This window comes from Megalops cyprinoides, chromosome 9 (assembly GCF_013368585.1).
Source record: "Megalops cyprinoides isolate fMegCyp1 chromosome 9, fMegCyp1.pri, whole genome shotgun sequence".
Taxonomy (NCBI): Eukaryota; Metazoa; Chordata; class Actinopteri; order Elopiformes; family Megalopidae; genus Megalops; species Megalops cyprinoides.
Window position 1 is genome coordinate 5,586,027 of NC_050591.1, and position 23,095 is coordinate 5,609,121.

General features: G+C 48.3%; 1 protein-coding gene across 3 annotated transcripts in view; it reads right to left on the reverse strand.

The window, feature by feature from the left end:
* Window positions 1-6,895: 6,895 nt before the first annotated feature.
* nrip1a (nuclear receptor interacting protein 1a) overlaps window positions 6,896-23,095 on the reverse strand; it is a 34,665-nt gene continuing 18,465 nt past the window's right edge. For 2 of the 3 annotated variants that reach the window (XM_036537540.1, XM_036537542.1), the window contains exon 2: window positions 6,896-10,942. In XM_036537540.1, the coding sequence (XP_036393433.1) occupies window positions 7,083-10,490 (3,408 nt within the window). In that variant the 5' untranslated portion in view covers window positions 10,491-10,942 and the 3' untranslated portion in view covers window positions 6,896-7,082. Of the gene's footprint in view, window positions 10,943-19,810; window positions 19,914-23,095 lie in introns of those variants that run through there. The other variant, XM_036537541.1, reaches the window with a different exon arrangement.

Below are 23,095 nucleotides of genomic sequence, written 5' to 3' on the forward strand. Positions count from 1 at the left end.
GAATCAAAAGTAATGTGGATCAGTTGTGCAAAGGTTTAACATTCTATTTTAATATTATGGTATTTAAAATAAATATTTCATATGAAGGGTCTATCACCGTTATCTTGTGTTATGGTTATAATGTTAAAACAGTGAGCAAAACTTCACAGAGACAAGGAAACTCTTTTATATGGAAGAGCATTAACTGGACTTACATGGTGGATGCAACACTTCACTTCCAAGTGGGAAAATGCAATGCAGTATTTATTTAAGTCTCCCTAAAATGACTTTATATTTGCTCTTTGGCCCATAGGTCTGGGATTTAAGCGTGCTCACTGTGATGGCTGTGAGATAATCAGATTCCCGGAGAAGTCAGCCATACACCTGTTTCAGTCTTAATTTCAAACTGCTCGGAGACCACTTGTCAGAACTGATTGCCCTGATGTTGTCTTGTGGGAAACAAAACCTCTGTCGTTGGTGAAAGTCTGCCAGAATTCCCATGAGCAGTGCAGTGTGTCATATTTTCAACTTCCACAGGTCAAATGTGGAGCATGGACCGTTGCAGAGGATGTATCACACCCCCAAAAAAGGCACAGATGCAGGTTACCTCATTTTCCAGAATACTGCTCATACACACTGACAGAGAGCAGAAAAACCTAATAAAAAATACATTGCAACAGCGACTTAAAACCAAAATGAGTCATTTCAGCAGGGGTATTTAGCTATAGTCAGAGACAATGCAGTTATTGTCCTCTAAGCACAGTTTTCCTCTGCTCGGCTCAGAAATGCAATCTGTCACTCTGCCCTGTACAGACTAAAGGCCTTTGCAGAGTTCAGACTGTCAGTATAAGAACTACCAGACACATCAAACCCAAAGAGCTTCCAGAGGAGTGTAGGAAGGGAACAATGGGACATGTCCATATGTCAGCTGAGGCCAGACATACAGAAAATATTATGTGCACATACATTATTGTATGTTAAAGCAGGACAGAAAAAAATCTATGGATATGTTAGAATGCAGACCATAGAAATATACACCGATAAGCCAAAACATTATGACCACTCACAGGTGAACCGAGTAACGTTGATCATGTCCAAACAAGGGCACATGTCAAGGTCTGGGTAAGTTAGATGGTAAGCGAACAATCAGTTCTCGTAGTCAACGTGCTGGATGCAGGAGAAATGGGCAGGAGTAAAGCCCTGAGCGACTTTGACAAGGGCCAAATTGTTATGGCCAGCTGACTGGGTCAGAGCATCTCTGAAATGGCAAGGCTTGTGGGGTGCTCCCGGTCAGCAGTGGTGAGTACCTACTGACAGTGGTCTGAGGAGAGACAAACTGCAAACCAACGACACCCAAAGGCACCCAAGGCTCATCGATGCATGACAGCAGCGAAAGCTATTCTGTCTGGTCCGAATCGACAGAAGGTCTACTGTGGCACAAGTCACAGAAAATTTTAATGATGGATACAGGAGGAATATATCACAACACACAGTGCATCGCACCATGCTGCATATGGGGATGCATAGCCGCAGACCAGTCGGACTGCCCATGATGACCCCTGTCTACCATCAAAAGTGCCTAAAATGGTCACGCAAGCATCGGAACTGGACCTTGGAGCAGTGGAAGAAGGCTGCATGGTCCAATGAGTCCCATTTTCTTTTAGATCACGTGGATGGCCATGTGCATGTGCGCCTGTAGTGAAGGGCAAGAGCAGTCACCCCACCCGGCCTCGAACCCAAGTCTATGGGGTGCTAAACCTGCAGCTTGCCCGCAACACCAAAGAGCCAGGCTCGTTAGTATGGCAGTCAGAGCACATACTCAACCGTAGTGACAGCACTCTGTCACACTGCCCTCCCCTTCTGGAAGCACGCCCAATGCGCTTCACACACAGAGGCATCCCTCGCGCATTCCCCCACCGTACTTCTCCCATCCCAGGATGCCCCACTCACTGGTGCTTCACCCATCTCTGGGGTCCCTCACACTGGGGTCAACCTAACCTGGGGGTCCCTCATACGGCTCAAACACTGGGCACGCCTCCGATGGCCTCACGGCAAGTCATCCAGCTACTAACACCATATGCAGCAAAGGGCAAGAGCAGTCACCCCACCCGGCCTCGAACCCGGGTCTACAGGGTTTCAAACTGTAGCTTTGACTGCAACTCCAAGCACAGTGTTCTGCTGGGAAATCCTGGGTCCAGCCATTCGTGTGGACATCAATTTGATACGTGCCACCTAACTTAACATCGCAGACCCTTTCACGGCAATGATATTCCCTGATGGCAGTGGCCTCTTTCAGCAGGATAATGCGCCCTGCCACACTGCACACATTGTTCGGGAATGGTTTGAGGAACATGATGAAGTGTTCAAGGTGTTGCCCTGGGCTCCAATTTCTCCAGATCTCAATCCGATTGAGCATCTGTGGGATGTGCTGGACCGACAAGTCCGATCCACGGCGGCTCCACCTTGACAACTTACAGGACTTGAAGGATCTGCTGCTAATGTTTTGGTGCCAGATACCACAGGACACCTTCAGGGGTCTTGTAGAGTCCATGCCTCGGCGGGTTGGCACTGTTTTGGTGGCACACGGAGGACCAACAGCATATGAGGCAGGTGGTCATAATGTTTTGGCTCATCGGTGTATACATTATTGCTTATCCTGTCATTTTAATATACATAAAAGAAAACAATTAATGTAATTTTACAATATCCTATTGCCAAATAGTGCAATATTAGAAAATCATCCATATGAAACTGTAAGAGTCTATACAGGGGAAAGAATGAACAATATGAATGGGGCTGTCAGTGATATATGACATTTTAATATATACTAAATCATTTAGAATTCCATGTTCAACCACACACTGTTTTTTGTAGAGCCATCCTGCAATTAAGGAGCTTATAACCTATTTTTTCCAACTGAATCCTGACCTTGGAACAAATGCCTGCTCACAGCAGACAGCAGTCTCTCTCTTTGACAAACACACACATACAGCCTGCCCATTACAGACAGAAGTCTCTCTCTGACACACACAGTAACACATACAAACTCACAAAAACATGACCTACTTATGCGCCTACAGCTGCCGAAATCTGAAAAGAGATCAGATTCAAAATCAGTTATCCAGTAGAGATCTACAACAGACTTTGCTGCACAAGAACAAACGCACACAAAACAGCAATCTACCAGCCCTCTGGCGCAGTACTATACTGTTAACCTAAATGCTATATAGTGCTTACAGTGCTACACTGTGTTATCCTAAATGCTAATACTTACAGTACTATACCGTTAACCAAAACTCTATCTAATGCTTACAGTATTATACTGTTAACCTGAATACTTCCTACTGCTTACAGTGCTACACTATGTCACCCTATATTCTGTCTAGTGTTTACACTACTATATTGTTAACCTAAATCCTATGTGGTGTTTACAGTGCTATACTGTGTTACCCTAAATGCTATTTAGTACACACAGTGCTCACACCCGTTTTAAAATGCAGGGTTATGTCATTTTGTTGGTTTCATTATGAGATGATGTCACAGTTTTAGCTTTCTAGTCTCTCTCAGTTCTCTATGTGAAGCAAATCTGTAAAAAGAAAGCAAGCGTGTATTCTGGCCTGCTAAATAAAGAAGAGCTTCCCTCTCTTTTCCATCTGTGTATAATGTAAAATGCAAAATTGCAAGGTGGGCCAGGTTTACAGAGGTCCTTCTGACACAGGTGATCATAAACAGAAGCAACAAAAGTACTGCGAACATAACGCAAGTCACACAACCATCCTTAGTCATAACAGACCTTCAGTGATAAAACAGCAACAAGCAAGTGAGTGTGGTAATGATGTAGTAGCTAGCTGAAAGCTGATGGTGTTCCTTGGCAGTGCAAAGCAGAGGTGGCTGAAAATGTGCCTGTAGAGAATGTAGCTATCTGTCATCTCGTCCTGTTCCATCTCCTTGGATGCAGGCTCAGAGCCTCAGGCTGGTGGTGCTCTCTCACAAAGTGTCCCTTCCCTGCGAATGATTCCACTTCACAGGCTCTTGATCTGCCCCGACGCCAGCCCGCTGGAGATAGCAGGCTACCTCGCTCTCGCTTCATTTCTTTTTTTTTGTGTTTGGTCACGGCAACTGGCAGGAATTAAGGTCACAACTCCGGGCTCCGCAGGGAATGTAGGTCAGCTGAGTGCTGCGGAGTTGGGTACGAGTCAGACTACAGCTGCCATGCATGTGTGCACACCACTAACTCAGAGCAGCGTGTGGTCAGCTTGGTAATCTCTTAACCACTAATGCTGTATAGTGCATGTTTGGGTTAGTAAAGTCTGCAGCCACAACATCTTTCACATCTGAAGCCACATTTTTGGCTGGGGGCTTAAGCCATTGCTGATGCTGATGAAGCGAAACACAAAAAATCAACTGTGCTGTGTTTGAAAGGGCAATGCCAACGCCAGCTTTCTGACCTGGACCACACTGCTGGGAGACTGACTTAACTCAGATGGTGGAGTCTTACAAGAGCTGATGGTGTCAAATAAAAATGTATTCCCCTCCATTGAGACAGGCTCTGCAGAGACAGTGTGTAGCGGGTTTAATGTATCAGTGCACACACCTGAAAACAAAGGCCTTTATAACACTTCGAGACCGCTGCTTTTTAACTTGTCAGCCACAGAAGTCCAACAGAAAGAGAAAACACAATGTAAGTAAGAAGGAAACGACACGTTATATTTATTCAAATTGTGCATTTTAGTACTTTATTTAAAATCTGTGCAAGTAAACACCAAAAAAGAAAATAATTATTATAATAATATTAAAAAAACAAATAATATAGTTTTATATTTCAGCTTGTCACATGGAAAGAGGTTTGGATGTATTGACAAAAATGTGTGTCTTTTCAGCCCAGCGCACTGTGGTGACCTCCGACCTCAATTTGCACTGAGCTGCTCTCTTTGTGGTTGGGTTTGCATTTGGATCAATGCCAGTGGAGTAGAAACAAAAGAAAACAAATATTTAATGCACATTAGTCTTTTTTAAGTTTAAATATTTTCTATTCAGTCTATGATTTCATTTACCGACTGTTCACATTTTAAGTAATGAGCTCTCTGTGGCAAAAGACCAATATTTAAGACTTTAAATTTCCCCACATCCAGTACTTGTATGTGGGCCTTCCCATGCGTAAAACATGCAACAGGCAGCCGTGTAGAGCATCATACGTAACACAACATGTTGCCGAACAAAGATTATCATAAGCTTACAACATAGTGACACATGCAAAAAAAGGAGAAAAAGAACAGGTCAAAGGTCATCATTTTCAGTCCAAGTATGTACATTGTTATACAGTATTTACATGAGCTTAGTGAATCGAAAACTATTACATCATCTTTCTGTTAAACCATACAAAATATCTATCTTTCAAAAAGAAAGCACTATTTACACAAATATAGTTTTGTTAAACCACTCTTCATACCTAATTCAATGTGTACAATATTGAGAGAAAATAAAGAAAAAACAATAGATATTATATATCAGACTTTAAGACATCAAAATGTCCTGTGAGGGATTTATGCCAGCACGTCTGTAGGAACTGCCCTCCATGCACCCGTCTGTGGGGTTCAAAATCAACACAAAAGAGAAACTGAACAAACAGCGAAAGAGGGCGGAGCATTTCAGGGAATATCTCTCTCTCACTCACCAGCAGGGTGGCAGTATCCTACAGACCGAAAACACAACATGCTCCTCACTGCAAATCTCAAAGGTTTATGGGCAACATCGCTTTGATTGGTTTGCCAATACACTCTTGATCTGCAGAACGGCAGTATATTCAAATGGCAGCATGTGCCGAATTATGTGATCTTAAAAAACACAAGGGCTGCAATATGTACATATAAAAACCATCTTGGCATTTTCACAGCGTGGGTGATCAACAGCCATTTGCTTTTCTTCAGCTGAAAAGCCATTCCATAACTATTATCCATTTATAATATTTTTTTTAATCACATTTTAATATGACTTTTCACTTGGCTTGGCACTGTTAAAATGCTACAGGGTGTCCATAACAGAGCACATAACATCACAAAAGAACCTAGAAAAATCATCGAAAAAGAAGAGTGATGTTTCCCAACATGCCCAACTCTGGAAAACATCTCACAGCACAGACAGCTTCATTCCAAATCAAAGGACAAAGTGGATTTTTAAATTTCAGCTCACACATCTGTCCCCAGATTGACTCCTTGCATCTCGGCACTTGTTGGATCAACAGAATGATTGTATAAAAATCTCTGACACATGCATAGCCTTCTGTGGAACTTTGCGTTTGAATTACTGTGCAATGCAGACTTATAATGCAGATGTACACATTACATATATATAGTTTTGAAGGTAGGTCAGTCTATCATTATTATTTTTATTACCATTACGCTTACATCCTTTCCCATATTAGCTACACACAGGTTTCAAAGTCCTGCAGTATGTTTATGTGTTTTGTGGTCTGGTTTAATTTAGAGACTACGGTTACTATATACGAGACACTCTTTTTTTCATTCACCGAGTACTCGGCTGAGAGCTTGATGTAGTAGATGAACGTGAAAAACTACTGTGACTCAAAGTGATTTGGTATTACAGTCAATTTGTGGTCAAGAGGACAGAGGTGTGGAAAGCATTTGCCATTCTCACCCTACACACAATCACAGGTTTCATAGACAGTAACCATAGGGACAAACGCTCATATCACTATACCAGATGCCATGTGTAGGTGAAACCAAAATATTGGGTACCAGCTGGCAATTATCATTTTTCATGTTTTACTTCAGCGTTAAACATTCTGACTGGTTTAAACTTAATGAAACTCCTCTTTGTTTAAAAGTATGAACATCAAAATATAAGTATAAATTCTTCAAAAAAATCCAAAGGAAACATTCTGAATGAAAAAGCTGCTTTGGATTTCTGTTTTGTCAGTGTGTGATATTACTCATATGTCACCTGCACTGGCTGTGTTCTCCTTCTTATAAACTCTCATAAGGATCAAGGCAAACCAGCAAATGAATAAGCAAAACAGACACCAACAGAAAATAATTTTCAGTCCAGATATTGGCATTTGTTTTAAAAAATTCATAATTTAGTAATTAGCATTTTTTCAGAGACCCGTTGTGCCGCTCCACAGTGCCCCCTGGCCTCTCGTCTGGCAGGTGCAGGAGATGTTTGGAGCTCAGGCCGTGGTCGGCAGTCTCCTGCTTCTCCCTCACTCGCAGTCCCCCGCAGGGACCCTCCTCCCGGCCCCTCCGCTCCCGGCCCAGCTGGAAGCCCCCCTTCTGGAGCATGTAGTACAGTATGGGGTTGGACCTGGTCAGTCGAGGGGAGTCATGTCTCTCCTCCCCGCTGACCACCCACTGGACAGGGCCCTCAGCATCTCTTTTGATAGGGACGAGGTTCAGTTTTGGGGAGTGGCGCGCCGGGGTGTGAACACCCCAGGGAGGGGAGGCAGGGAGGCTGCGGCTGGTGGAAACCCCGTTCACCACTTGGAAGTCACTGGGTGGGCTCAGGTCCCTCCGCAGGTGGGTGAGTCCGTGACTGGGAGCAGGCTTGCTCGGCACGTTCCCGTTGACCTTGAAATTCACCTGAGGGCTGGAGGGGCTCCCGGAGCCCCCAGGCTGGGCCAGGTCCTTCAGACAGTTATCAGACAGCAGGAGCTGCTTTAGGACGTTGAAACCCCGGCTGTCATTCGGAAGGGACTCGCTCACGGGGCATGTGGCGGGAGAGTTGGCCTCGTCCAAACTCTCCAATTTTTTCAACTTCTGTCCCTCGGCCATGCTGGAGATGGCATGACCGTTGTCAGATCCATCTTTTGGAGTGCTGTCGCTGCTGCCTGAACTCATAAACGGCTCCCCGCTCAGGCGATCTTCCAGCTCTGCGCAGAATTTCCGCTTCTTTGGTATGGCAGGCCCCTGGACGTCCTCCACCTCCTCCTTCACAGTGCCAGAGTGTAAACCGGTCTGCATGTTCAGCTGGCAGATTTTGGTCTGCTGCTTCAAAAGCTGGCTGAGTAGGCCGTATTTGGGGACAGTTTCCGGGGACAGCGGCTCAGGCTTTACATCCCTCTGAGGGGGGCATTTCTCATCCTCCCCTCCCCTTCTCTGCCACCACTCTGACTCTTCCTCGTAGTCGGACAGAGGACTCTCCTCTCTTGGCTCCATCTTGATCTTGATGTCCAGTGGGGGCCCGTTCAGGCTGCCATGGCTCTCAGATTTCTCTGGCTGCTCTTCTGTCAGCGTGCTTTGGGCTGCCGTTCGCTTCCGCTTGCCACATACTGGTTTCTCTTTATTACTAGCTGTTCCCAGGAGGAGTTGCAGAACCGTGCGCCTCTCCAGAAGGTTCTCAATCTCTGAGACTGGGGGCGAAGGTTCTGGCACAAATGGGACCTTGGCGGAATTTGCACGGGGTCCGTCTGCAACGGGGGGACTATTCTTCATAATGGGCGCGCTAAGCCTCTCCAGAAGAGTGACCGGCTGGTCCCCTTTCAAGTCAAGAGTCTGCTTTTTGGCTGGAGTCTTTGACGGAGGGGAAGAGGCAGTTCTTTTTAATCCACACTGGGCTAAATTCTGCAGTAGGATGCTGGCGCTGAAAGCAGGCTCCTGGGCATTGCCATCACCCGGGGAGGGTTTTGATTTGCACAGATTCAGGGGAATAGTCTGAGCAGGAGGGGAGGCATACAGCCTGTATGGGGATCCACTGCCATTTGAGTCCTGCCCATAAGAGAAGGTGGGCGGGGACTGAAGGTTCTTCCCGATATGCCCACTCTGGGGGCTCTGTGTCCTGGCTTCTTCGCACCTGGTAGCTGGCGTCTGTCTGCTCACTCCCACTCCCACACCACTGGGCTGTGGGCTCAGGCCCTGCCGTAACTCTAGATTATCCGTGCTCCTGTTCACCTGGTTTACAGCCGTGTTTTTGTGGTCCAGCAGTAGCTGCAAAAGCGTCACCTTGTGGTGGGGCTTCATCAGCGAGGCCGCCTCTGGCTCTCTGGGCCTGGCTGGGGTTGGCGGGGGGTTCTCTGGCCTCCACTTGTTTATCAGGGACTCTGTGAGCCTGTCGAGAGAGGAAGATGAAGACGACGATGAAGAGAAGCCGAGTGCCAGGCCGGCGCCCCTACCCCTGACGGAGAGGTCGATGGGGGAGCTGCTGGAGCAGGAACTCTCAGCATCACTGCTGTCCCGAGGCAGGCTGGTCTCCGGGTTGGAGTACTCGCTGTCTGATGGCAGCGGCGAGCCCCGGCTGGGAAATGTGCTGCGCTCATCCCGCAGGTCAGTGTGACCGTGACTGTGACTGTGACCGTGACCGTGAAGGTGCCCGTTGGCTCGCCTCTGCGCGTTGTGGTTGTTCAGCAGGTGCAGGAGCAAGCTGCTGCAGTTCTGGGAGGGCCGGCCACCATGCCGGTCGAAGGGTCGCCTGTCTCTGAAAGGTTGTGGAGCTCGCGGGGAGGCCGGCCCCCTGCCCTGCCCCGCAGCCATCGTCAGGTTCTGTTTACTGGAGCCTAATGCCTGTGGCGGGAGTGTTCCGTTTTTGGCATTTAAGGAGCTTAACGTGTCTGGGGCTATCTGAGCCCGTCCAGCGCTGCTCGGCTGCTGATCCTGCGTTTGCTGCGTGACCATAGCCGCGAGCCTCTCGCTGGCCGAGCGCCCAGAGAGCTGTGCTTTCAGGGCCTGCTGGCGGGAATACTGCTGCAGATGAGCCTCGCTGGACAGCAGCAGCGCCAGCTGACTGCATGCCACGCTGGGCTTCGGGGAAGGGGCGGGGCTGGGCCGGGTGTTCACCAGGCTGGCCACTGCTTTGAGGCGCGCCGCACAGGACAGTGGGTCTGGGCCGGCCGCCGGGGCCCCACCCAGCCGCGCCTGGGGGGGCTCGGACACCCTCTCCTGGCTGGCTCGCCGACCGAAAGGCACGCTGTTGTGGGTCTGGATTCTGCTCTTCTTCATGAGGCCCTTCAGGCGACTGGATGCGGCCCCCAAGCACGGGTGGGCCTCCTCTTTCTCCTTCTCCTCTCTGGCACCCTCATCAGCCCGGCCGCGGTCCTGCTGCTTCAGGCTCTGAACGATCTGCTGTGACAGGGCCACGGTCTGCAGCCGGGAGCTGAAGGACTGCAGCAGGGACGCCAACAGGGTGCTCTCCCCCTTACAGTTTGGAGAGCCGTCCAGGGCCTCTCCGGCCTGCCCATTTAAATCCAAAACCGGCACTGCCGACCGCTGGCCCTCCCGCTCGCCCCAGGCCTCGGAGCGAAGCAGTCTGGCCTTTTTCAGGTGCTGCGTGGTGCCCCCTGCCGGTGTGCTGTGGTCCTGCTTTGGATCGGCAGCATGATTCTGCAGCTGGAGGCCCCCCTGGACCTTGTCGCCCTGTTCCTGGTCACCCCGCCCAGACTCAGATCGCCTCGTGCCCGTGCCGCCTGGCCCGCCTGCCGCTTGATGCATCAGAAAGCCCTCCAGGTAAGTTAGAACAGCTGAATCCTGTTGCGTCTCGGAGCCAGGCTCTTCCCCATGAGTCATGTTCAATATTCGGGTCCCCTTGTATGGTTCCGTGCTGCTATGGAAAAAACATACGCCCCGGTTTACAAAAGTGAGACTTCCAACTTACTGAAAAGAGGGAGAGGAAAAAGCAGCTGCCTCTGATGGTTTAAAAACCACACACTTTTAAGTGGACCTAGTCCCAGGGAAGTGATCAAGGGACTTCCAAGGGAAAACTTCAAGCCTGAATAGAGCCTTTGGAGGAGCATCCAGCTGGCAGCCCTGAGCGCACACAGTGCCCTGGAGTGGGGTTACTCCGGCGGAGCCAGCAAGGAGAGAGGCGCGTTCACCCAGGATCTTGCCATGCATTCCGTGCTGGCGGATGTTTAGGATATCTGGCGGGGGGCCCTTGCTGGAGGGGCGGGCGGGGGGCTGGGAGCTGTCACGTCAGTATCGTCCTCCTGCTCTCCAGATTTCACAGTCCCTCAGAGGCCCTACAAAAGAACAGGAGCGACACGACATGAGAACCTTTTGATACATTCCCCCCCCAACACACCCAAAGACAAAACATGACATTCTTTCTGCATCCCGACTCCAAAGCAACCCCACCCCAAGTCCTTGCAGGCTTGCTCTGCTGCACTGGCTACACTCCCATGTAAATTCACCTTTTTGGCATCTCTATCCTCGCCTTATCTTTCAAACAGTCTCCAGAAACAATATTCTCCAACTTTCGGCATACAAGAATAATAAAAAGAGATAACAGAATATCTCTGCAGCCTACAGAAGAATATTAAGCAAACAGCTAAATGTGCCCGTTTCACCTCCGCGAATTACACAATTATCAGAGAACACAGCCCCCGGTCCCCAGGAACTTTCTATTGCAAAAAAATAAATAATTTGAAACATGTAACAAAATGACAATAAGGCTGCGTTTTCATTGTGCAGCTTATCTTTCAGTGGAAGAGTAATCCTCTGTTCGCCCACAGAGAGGAGCTGAGTGAAGGCAGGAGCAGGTCCTCAGGAAGAGAGGCCCTTCTCCACTCCGCTGCTCTGAGCACGCGAACACACAGCTCCCTGGCCTGCCACTCATATTACCAACCCAAAAGATCATCCCGCGGGATTAGCCACGCTGACACGCTCGAGCGGGCTGTCAAGCTGCGCTGACACGCTCTGGATCCCACACGCACACCAGCGGGGGACAGCGGCAGTTTTGGGGGGGGTGAGACGGACAGGAACACCCATACCCACCACTCTGGCCCCGGAGTCATGCAGCTGGAGCATGCTCGTTCACACCTGAACGCTAATCAGCAAAGGAACGGCAGAGACACCTGGCAGGTATTGTGTTAAACGCAGTGCTCGTGCACACACACCTCCCACACACCACTGTGCCAGGCAGAGTGACTGGCCAATCACAGCGACGGATGGCACTGAGAGTCATCTGCCCAGGTTCATTTCAATAATATAACTGGAGGTCACATCCACAATGGCATTCTGAATACAGAAAGATGCACAATATCAGTAGAAATATAAAAAGGATCATGCAATCCCTGCATCCATAACTTTACTGTAATGAATCAAAAGGCAAAACAACACTGTAGGTATTGTTGTATTGTTGTAAATATCCTGACAGTGTTTTTCCAGTGTTAACACTAAAAATAACTGCTTGAATAACCCTGCAAATATAATTACTGCCACCACATCACGGCTGGGGGCTTTGGAATTCTGTCATTCAAAAGAGAATGGACCACCATGTAAATATGGCGTGTGTAATAATAAGTCTACATTCTAAGAATTCAGGGAGCTTTAAGCAGCTTGCCTCTGATGTGGCCACGGCACTCGAACCACTCGAAAGATAAAACTGATCTGGGGTCAGTCGCTCTCTGCTGCATTTTCTGCTCTGTGGTCACAGCTCTCGCAAGACTGCAATCCAGCACCTGCTCCACCCTCACCCCATGCCCAGACAAGCTCTCCAATGCGGTCCCCTATCAGCTGGCCTCCACAATCAGTTCAAAGCCTTACCTAACGTCACATCCACCATCAGTTCATATCTTTACCTAACTTCACATCCACATCACATTCAGTTTACATGCAGCCAAATCCATCCTTTCCTTCCAGTGGATCCAGAGTGGCCTCCCTTACCCCTCTCTCCATGACCTACCCTGCCTTTTCCCAGCATGCAGAGGGCCTGCAGCTGCAGCCCACCCTGTACGCGTGGAGTGTGGGACTCTCAGCACCCACACGGAGCCCCTTCAGAAGGACGAAGCCTCTCGGCTACAAACGCTGCACTGAAAGAGGCTCACTGAGACATGGCCTACGACAGGAACACTGTACATTAAAATTCCTTGGAAATTACACTCTTTATCCTAAACAAAATCATTGTGTTCCCATGTAAAATAATGCATTTAGATTCCTGATGGCCTCCAGAAACCCTCGAGAAATTGAACCCCCAAAATTACCCGTCTGAGCAGCACAAAGATACTAATTGCAAGATACATACTTCCCAGATACAGAAAGAAAAAATAATAAAAATTAGAGTAAAACTGGTCTGGGTCCAACTCAAGGCCTTCCAGATCAGATAAGAGCAGCTCAATTCCAGTAATCCTAACTCATTTTTGTGGGGATGGGTGAGGGGGGGTGTTCCAGATTTCAGATGCACGCTCTCTCCAGTCCAAATGGGAGGCAGCATTCTCCTCAGAAACACTGAGGCAGTCTCGTCTGCTCCATGGTCCCTTCAGATGAGGTGGCCATCAACGACCTCCTTGACACTAATTGGCACCTTGTGCTACGGTGACTCAGGAGGTGGCAGGGGCGAGGGGGGTGGGAGAGGGGGATCTGAGGCAGCGGGGACCCTGTCGTCCCGACAACCTTCCGGCCCCCGCGGGGCGGGTCCGTGTCAGCGTGGCTCCGTGACAAGGTCACGCGACTCACGTGTGACAGCGCACGCCGCACAGAGACCCCGGGTCTGGAATCTGTCAGACAGGCGGAGGCCCCTCGCGCCTCTCCTTCCAGGAGGCAGGGAGAGTCCCAAAGTCAAAGCTGCATCCACTAAAGGTTAATTAAATCTGACGCTTCAGATTTCAGCTCGATGCTGCCGAGCTCCCAGTGAACACCCCCCCCCCACCTCCCTCCGCTGCCAATCCGCCACAATCCCGACTGTACGTTAAGTGGTGAGGATGGCTAATTGATTTAAGCAAACAATGATGACACTCCACTCTATACCTCTGTCAATATTAGCCTCCTGTGGAGCTAATGTGAAGCTGCTAGGCTGAACGCAGTAACCCCTCAATACTCACAGAGAATGACAAAGCTACAGCAAGTTTACATTACATTGTTGGGGAGTTTCTGAAATGCTCTACTGAAGTTCTGGCACAATCTTCTGATGCTGTGACACAACAGTGAGCTTTTGACACACCTGATAAAACTTTGATTGAAAGGATGCTTTGGTAACAGGATTCAAAAGAAACAGGAAGTGATACTTTATTTGGCTCAATATTTCATCTCAATATCTGACGAGTCGCAGTAAAAGCCGTACCAATTTCAAAATCCTTTCTCTTCCAAAATACAAGATGACTTTCGAGACAGCTGAAAACACATTGTGTTGGCCAGAACATTAGTTAGGCTAACTGGCAACGGTCCCCAAGCCTGTGCTACAAGATTAACTGAACTGACTGCCCCTGATTTGACCGCAGCAACTAATTAAAGGTACCTTGCTGAATTAGGGCATCTGACGTCTTCTGATAATCTTTCAAGGCAGTGGTCCATTAAGATTAACTTTATTTTCTCAACACCGTCTGAAGAGCCTTGCTAAAATTGGGGCTTTGTACAGTTATCTGACCACAGGAGGAATATAGGGAGAAAAAATGAGAAAGTTTCCTCAACTTTGGCTTGAAATGAACAAAATCTGACATATGAGAATGTATGAGTATGAGAATGCTCCTACTTTATTGGTACATATTTTCAACCCCTAAAAAAGCTTTGGTGGCACTGAATAAGAATTGTTGGAGCAATTTCTGACAGGGCAAAATGCAAACACATAAACCCGAAGACAACAGCTGGGCATGTCAACAGGGCTACTTAAATCAAGGTGAATGAAAATCCTCTGCGTTTCAAGGAAATCTGGCCCATCCAGGCAACAAGCTGGTGTGTCTTTAACAGCACGTTTTTAACTCAGTCAGGTGGAACAGGCATTAGCCCCACCACACATTAGCGCTTTTAAAAAGTATGAAATATCTGAAAAGATGACTTTAAAGGATTTATTGACTGCATCTCTGCCAACAAAAGCTGCTATGCTAGAGCGAGGCACTGTAAGATTGGTCAAAGCACAGAATATATGACCATTACAACTGTACGGGGTTTTACTGTCTTGCACTGACTTTGGTGAGTACTTCACCATCCTAAACCAAAAACTTAATTTCTGCTAGGATACATCATTGACTGAGACAAAAGAAGCCCTACTGACTGAGACTAAAGAGCACTGACTGAGAACCAAGCTTTGCTATACAGTTTTTATAAAAGATGCTGTGTGACTTTCATTCACACAACTAAACATGCCCAAAACAGTTTTTATTTTGTTTGTTTTTTGGAACGGTGACTTTGTGATCCTCACATAAACACAAGTGTATTAGCTACGTGTGGAATTACCTTCCGATTATGTGACAACGGATCCACATGTCATGTTAAAAGAAGCGGGGGAAAAGTGAGGCCAAGACATGATTATGCATCTGCCCTTTGGAATGATTAAAAACCACAGAACCCCTGAGACCAGGAGCCGGAATCCACTTCTTCTGAGTGGAGGAGGTTTGTCCTTTATCTGTGACAGTTTCTTGATCTACAACATGCACACAAAAGCTATTTCATCACACAGTGTTCCTAAGTCACACAGACTTTCCATAATACGATGTCACCACACGCTCACCATCAGTAACTGAGACACACTGAATGAAGAGCTGAGGGAGAAGTGCGATTTATGTCAGCACGGGGCCTGATAAAAAAAGCACAGGTTTGATATCCAAAGACAATCTACCACTGCTCCAATGAGAGGTACAAGATTAATTGTCCCAAAAACTCAGGATAATAAATTACTTCCATTGTCCAGGAATTGTAATCCATTTAAGCTATTTAAAATGCATGATGGGGAAAAAAACGCTACACAGCGACCACGGCTGCAGTCAAGGTCACTGGTGCTGCTGAGGCGTTAGACTTGATGCAACAGCTGCTGCCGCCAATAGAAAGCTTTCGGTTTTAATAAAAAGTGACAAACTCACCCTGGCTGTGAGTAACGCTGCTAATGTCTGACTACACTTGCTCAGCAGAGGCGGACTGAGCGTTAGAGGCCCGCCAAGGTCGGAGTTTAAAGCGAGGACAAGGGCCGAACGCTGTTAGGTAATCTGAGCGTGGGATTTCAGCAAACGCACATAACCTCAGGGCACGTAAAGGTTCCACTCAGTGAACGATCGCACAAAACACAGCTCACTTCTGCATCCGTTTCTTCCCACTCCGTTGGTCATGACATTGCTCCATTGTTTGAACACAGCGAGGCCTTAAACTCGACATGTCTTCTGCTGGGATGCTGCTGAAGACTTAACGCGGATTACGTGAGAAGATTCATTGAAAATTTAACTCATGTTCTTAAGGCCTAAAAAGAAACCAGTAGTATGACAGTTCAATATGGCTGTAACAACAAACAGCTGTTTAACAACCTCTGAACCAGCCTCACTGCTTCAGGTTCAGTGGAGACTGACTGACAGCAGCAGTATTAAGTTTCTCACAGTAACAGTACTATGGTTAAACGCTCCGTCACTCAGTCAATCAGGGGCAGAGTGCCCTGCAAACTAGGTCACTGGGACCCACTTTCAAAACATCATGCCCAAAACGTGCAGATGCATGCCCCACCAATTACAGCTCCAGGATGGCACTAAAAACACAGCCATGTGACCTACATTACCACGCCACAGAGCATGGTGGTGTTCGCGTTTCTGAGGGTGCCCCTGTCAGCAGGCCAGATAATGGGCCTACATGGATAGCTTCCCACTCTGCTCATCTAACCGTCTTCTGCCCTGAAGCTCTTATCAGTTCTGCTATATCTACACCTATGACTATTTATTCCACATTGATCAAACACAGCCTGGGGAAGCACAAAGGCATCCCCAACAGGCAAAGTGTTTGGATATACACAGTAATTTTGATTTTTAGAATGAATAATAAGCATTCATGAATCATTCAGGAGCCCCTGAAAATTCATTCTAAATGTTGGATTTAACCAGATAAATAAAAGTAAATGAGCTTCATAGACATTGTTTAGTTTAGTTGGATATATAGATTTTCATTTGAAATAATATTAACCTCAGAGGACTATGACCAGGGTTTCTCTCCAACGCACAAAGACTGTCTGAAGCAGAGTACATCACAGAGTCTCTGCTCTCCAGCTTTCAGTCCAGAGAATAGGCATTGTGGCTCAGCCTTGAATGACATAGAACCACACACAGCCAATCACTGTGGAGACTGCTGGGTTGCAATTCACACTGCCCCAGCATGACCCAAAGCATGACCTACTAACACTGTTATTGGTGTTAATGGTTTTTGTTCAATAATGTTCAGAATACTGTTCAACACTGTGATATGAGCTAATGTTACTTCTGTGTGCGTACGGCTCATAAGGGTAAATGCTGGGCTCTGCGCGTATGCCAGTGCATTCACAGCATCACTGTATGCCCATAATTTAGCACTGCGTTTTACACTGAGCCCCTGGCTCCCCTGTCCCTGTGGTACTGTCGTTAGTGTTGTTCCTGTTGATCTGCCATGCCGTACCATGATGCCTTTGGATAGGGCCATCTGCCAAATGAATAAATAGAAAATAAAAACAATAATGACCTCCTCTGCCACCGAGTCAAGAAATATGACACTCCTAACAGAGGGACACACTGACACTTGATTGGCTGGCCTGGAAGCTCTCATGTGACCTGTCTCACATTGCTGAGTTCTGGTTGTGAGTGGCTGTTCCCAGCTCAATGCCTCTGCTGGTGCCAGCGATTCCCAGAAAACCAGAAGTGGTGTTGATAACATCACAATGATGTTGCCCCCCTGCTGGTACCAGTGAATGAACATCAGGAACCTGCTGTGTTTCTGACCAATGGCATTTCCTGACCATGCCTTCCCAAAAGCTCCACCCACGCCAACAACCAATGGGAGCAGCATGCGTCTGCGGTGTGATCCACCGCACAGTGGCTGTGAATGTTTACACACCTCCAGCTTACGGTAAACCCCTGTTACAAAGAGCAATTACACCAGACCCCTTCCTGTCACAAGCCCCCACCTCCCTGCACCTGTTCCCCACACAATTAACAGAACTGCTCTGCACTCGGGCCAAAGCCAAGAACAATGCGTGGCACAGAGAGCGGAGGACACAGTGACGTGTGACTGTGTCAGGTGTTTTTAACGCTACTGCTTCTTCTCATGTGCTCCTGTGTTTTCTTGGGTATTTTTATTTCCCCTGTATCTGCTTAGGTGTTTTAATGCCCCTAATCCTGTGTCTGCTCAGGTGTTTTTAACCCCCCGATCCTGTGACTGTTTGTGTGTTTTTACCACACCGGTCTCTCCTCGGGTGTTATTAATGCCCCTTCATCTGCTCGGGTGTTGTTAACGCCCTGTACCTCCGCAGTGACTGATGGGAGGAGCCGAGGAGCCGGCCTGCAGTGCTGGCAGTGGGAGGCTCATTTCTCCCTTGGTTTAAAAGCAGCAGCTTTTAGGCAGAGCGGAGGAGTCAGGGTTTATTGTGATTTGTGTGCATGAGCCCACTGGGGAACACACTGTAGGTGGTGCGGAAAGCAACAGGGGGAAAGGCCGCAGCCAGTTGCCCTCCATGCCTGTTCTCAAACAGGCTTTCAACTGAGAGGGAGGGCTGGAGATCCTGGCCCTGAGGATTAGTACATCAAAGCCGGAAAGCCTCGTTAGCCATTCCAACGTGTACTGCTCTCCAGGGTCCATGTTAGTAATGAACCCCTAACCACAGTGTGGGTCACTACGGCAGGGTTCGATCAATATGAATGAACTGAGCTAAAGTAAACATCTCCATATATGATGTGAAAAACCTGCCCTAAAATATACATTTTCCCCCACCATAAACTCATTAAATAATGATACCTACTCTATATTGCTGAAATCCAAACAGTCAACAGGCCAATTAGGAACTTCAAAATACAAGAAGAGGTGTTGGGAATATCTTAAATTAAATCCTTTTATATCTTTGCTCTATAATTTTAAACAAATTGCCCTGTCATTAAAGTTGACCTTTTTCAAAACAAAATGATTACATGATAACCCACAGCATCATTTCAAGTGTCTTGTCCATCCAAGGGGCACAGGCTACAACAAAATCCCTCCTTATGCCATTATAAGAAATATAAGAAATGCAGAAAAGGTAGATGGGGGAGATGGGGAACCTTCAGTCCAAATGTCACGTCAAAAATTATGTCTACGTCACAGATTATTACAGAAAAAAATCAGACAGGTCTGAGGTCTGTAGTGAGGACAACAGTTGTCATAAGAAGTTAGCCAACAATGTCACAAAAGTTAGTTGGTGTTGTCATAATAAGTCAGGGCAAGACCTCATTTCGGTAATACATCTTTGTAGCAGTGAATTAACAGCACGCAGAGGAAGCTACAGTCTGCAAGCACAGCGCCTCCTCCAAAAAAGTCTACACAAAGTCTGACACCAGAAACAGGGGATGAGGGCACAGCCCCCCCCCCACACACACACACACACACACACACACACACACACACACACACACACACACACTTCACATGGCTGTGTCATGATTAAGTGTATCTTTAATAAAAACGAATGCAAATAAGGTCTTGCTCAGGATTTGAACCTGGAACATTTTGGTTATCAGTGTCCTTCTTTTATGAAAAACAGACACACACATGCTACCCCACACTAGCATCCCCTGTCTATAACACACACTCCCACCCTACATGCTACCCCACACTAGCGCCCCCTGTCTATAACGCACACTCCCACCCTACATGCTACCCCACACTAGCGCCCCCTGAACACATTCTCATTAGCGCTGAGGAGACGCCATCCCCGCTCTTACTCCAGACGAAATGGAAACAGCGCCACTACAGCAAACTGCAAATCCAATCAAACGGGACACCCGCTGTTGTGCAAACACACCCGCCACAACAACTCGCGACAGCGAGAATAATCCGCTCTTCCAGAGGGAAATAAAGCCACGTTGGGCATTCCGGCGCACAGACCCAGCCTGTAGCCGCACACTGTGCCGCGGCGCGGAGGTTAAGCCAGCGCCGTGTGTTATTCTTATGTAACGGCAACACAGGAGCACAATCCTCGGCCCTACCTTTTTTCCAGAGCTGTGCTGGCAAGTGGAGGTACAGTGTAGTAATCAATTTGCTCTGCAGGCAGGAACACTCGACTGGAATACTAATGTGGCTCTCTCTCCCTCTCCCTCTCTCCCTCTGTCCATCTCTCACTCTCTCTCTCTCTCTCTCTCTCTCTCTCTCGCTCTCCCTCCCTCTCCCTCTCCCTCTCCCTCTCTCTCTCCCCCACGACTTGACACCCTCCTGTGCCCTCGCTCCTGACCGGGGTGCGGACAGGGGCGTGCGGTCGTCCTCACAGATAACCGCTGTCGCCGATCAAGGCTGCACGTCCGAGGCTGCGCTGGATCAGACAGCTCCATCAGCCCCGCTCTGGTTCCTGGCTCGCATAACAAGGTCACCATTAAACCTGGAGTAACTGCCATCTCTCTGCCTCCCCCCCCACCCCCTCCCCCCCCCACCTCTCTCTGTCACACTTGTCTCCCCCCCCACCCCCACACACACACACATACACGCCTGCACATACACACGCACACGCATGGACACGCAAACAGATACGAGGAGTGAAGGAATTAATCATGTTTTACTAGCGAGGGATTTTTTTGGTTTTTTTTGTACCTGAAGGGGAGGGGAGACAGAGCCCCAGCGGAGGTGAAGTCGCCGCTGCCTCTTTGCCTCTGTTACGGCGGAGGGAGGGGGCTGCAGTGAGGGGGACAAAGGCGCGAGGGGGAACGCTACGCTAAAAGGACGAGCCCTTCGGAGCGTCTCGCGCAGGAAACGGCAGGGCTAGCCTCCTCACCGGGTTGAGGACTGCGCTGGGGTGGACGCGCTGACCGACTATACGCTACCGCGGTCTTCCCGGACAAAAGCTCACACGCCGCACATCGCTCTTCCGCGATGCTGTGAGAAAATTCATCCCGTGTGTCAAACACTGCCAGTGAACAGAAAGAGAGATGGACGGACAGAGAGAGATAAGGAGAGTGAGAGAAGGACAGAGAGATAAAGAGGAGGGAAAGGAAGACAGAGAAAGAAGGAGGAAAGAAAGAGAGGCAGAGAAAGATAAGTGGGAAGAGAGAGAGAGGAACAGACAGAGAGAAATAGGGAGAGAGAGAGAGAGGGGGGATGCTGCCTTTGCAGCAGCAAGAAGATTTCATTACAGTGCATAACGACCGTGATTATCCACTCTTAACGAGAGGACGCAACCTCACCCCGGCAGCCTCCTGTAGAGCAGCGAGGGAGAGAGAGGCAAACAATACGACCAAATTAAAAACGGCTGAAAAAACAGGGCGCCCGGCAGAACCTGCTGCCGTCACCCGCCGACTCGCGCTGAGAGAAATTGTTACAAAACACCTTTTAACAAACACCCCCCCCCCCCCCAACACACACACACACACACACATACACAAAAGAAGGGGGGGGGGGGAGCAGAGACAGTGCCCTTGACATACTGACATCAGGCAACTGTCATGTGACACCCTGTCATCCGCCACCTGGCAGAGTGTCCACCTTCTCACGACCTCATCCTCCAGTGACCCGCGGCGCCCAGCCTGCACGGAGGGGGGGGCCCTCCCACTGCAGGGCGGGAAGGTCGAGCGGGTCACCCCGTCCTCATCTGTAATCCGCTGCCATTCGTCAGCAGCCAGGCGGGGGGGCGGGGGGAGAGGGGGGAGGGAAGCAAGCCGGCTACAGGGGGAGAATGCCCAATTAGGCAGCTGTCACACAAAGCGGAGGCTGCAAGCCCGCCCCTCTGCTGAGACAGCCCGCAGCTGCGGGTGCCAATTACAACCACAGTTTAACCTCTTCAGCGCCAGGGGGCGGCTGGAGGAGGCCAGGGGAGGCCGGCGGAGGCCGGGGGAGGTGCAGGGCTCATGGTTTTGGGTGGGGGATTTCATTTCTGCTTCAGTGAGACATCTTATGTTATGCTTGGACTTACCTGGATGGCAACGTTTTTGGTGACTGCAATTATTGGTTAGCTAAAATCTACTACTGTGATTCTTAATTTGCATATCAGCATATGGTATTAGGTTACATTTAACATGACAGTTATTTGGATATTTACTGAAGTGGTTCAGCATGTTCAAACCTGCCACCTTCTGTGCTACTCCAACCTCTACTCCAAACTCTACTCTTTACTCTAAACTCTACTACACTCTGCTGTCCAGATGTCGGGTGTTACTTAGCAGTCACTCTTATCCCGAGCAACTTACAGGCTGAAGAGTGTAATAGTGCATCTAACAAAGTCAGTGCATAGCACATGCAGAGAAGAGTACACAACATCCAGCTATGTTTGTCTCAGCCTCTTAGGAAGCTTTCCTGATATCTCTTCCAATGGTACCAGCAAGATGAGAGACACCAAGAAACCAGCAGTAACCTGGAAACAGAGCTTACACACACATTGGGTATAAATCATCAGAATATCTGAATGAATCTGCTTAACCACATCTTGGATAGAGTCCCAACCCATCCCTCCAGACCAGCCCAATGGACTGCCACCTCTATACAGCCAGCCACTCAGGACTGACAGAAAGGGAAGGCATAATTACTCTCACCTCATGCTGTACTTCTGCATATTTTACTCTGTGCCCTCCAGCTCCTCCTTCTCCCCTGTCACAGTCTTTCATTTCTCTTCTCATCGGAGAGAAAAGAACAGGCCGTGCGGTTACCAAACCGTCCAAGTTGTAATCAGAGATAAAGGAGAATCTGAAAGGAAAGGGTGTGACTCCGCGTTCTTAATTAAATCATCGAAGGAGCCTGAATTATACAAGCAGGAAGAGCCAGGCTAGGCCTCTGGTCTCTTCCCTGAGGTACAGGAGGAAGTTAATTAGACCATGGTCATCTTTTTGCAAGACATGCACAACTGCGTGGCGACCGTGGACATGTGACTACAAAACAGTTACCTTGCATTACATTTACACGTATTATTTGAAAAGACACCCACATCCAAACCAACTTGCAGTTTAAGGTACAAGCGTATTATAGGGTCACATCAACAACAGTACATACAGAGAATAAACACCTTCCATACTGAATGAAGCCAATTTGGCTGGTAGCACACCTGTCTGAAATGGACCTAGCAGCACTTTCTCAAACTCCCTGCATTTGAAAACAAATATTCCTTTGAAAAACAGTATTTCCCAGCTGATCGCCACCTTAGGATGCAGTGAACCAGGGGTCATTCCTACTCAGCTACACCTCTACTCGATTTACCGTTACTGAACTGCATGTGGATTCCAGTGAGAGCATACAGTCACAGAGGGATGTAAATTACCCACACACCAGCTTTCAGACCTCCGACTCACTAACACACA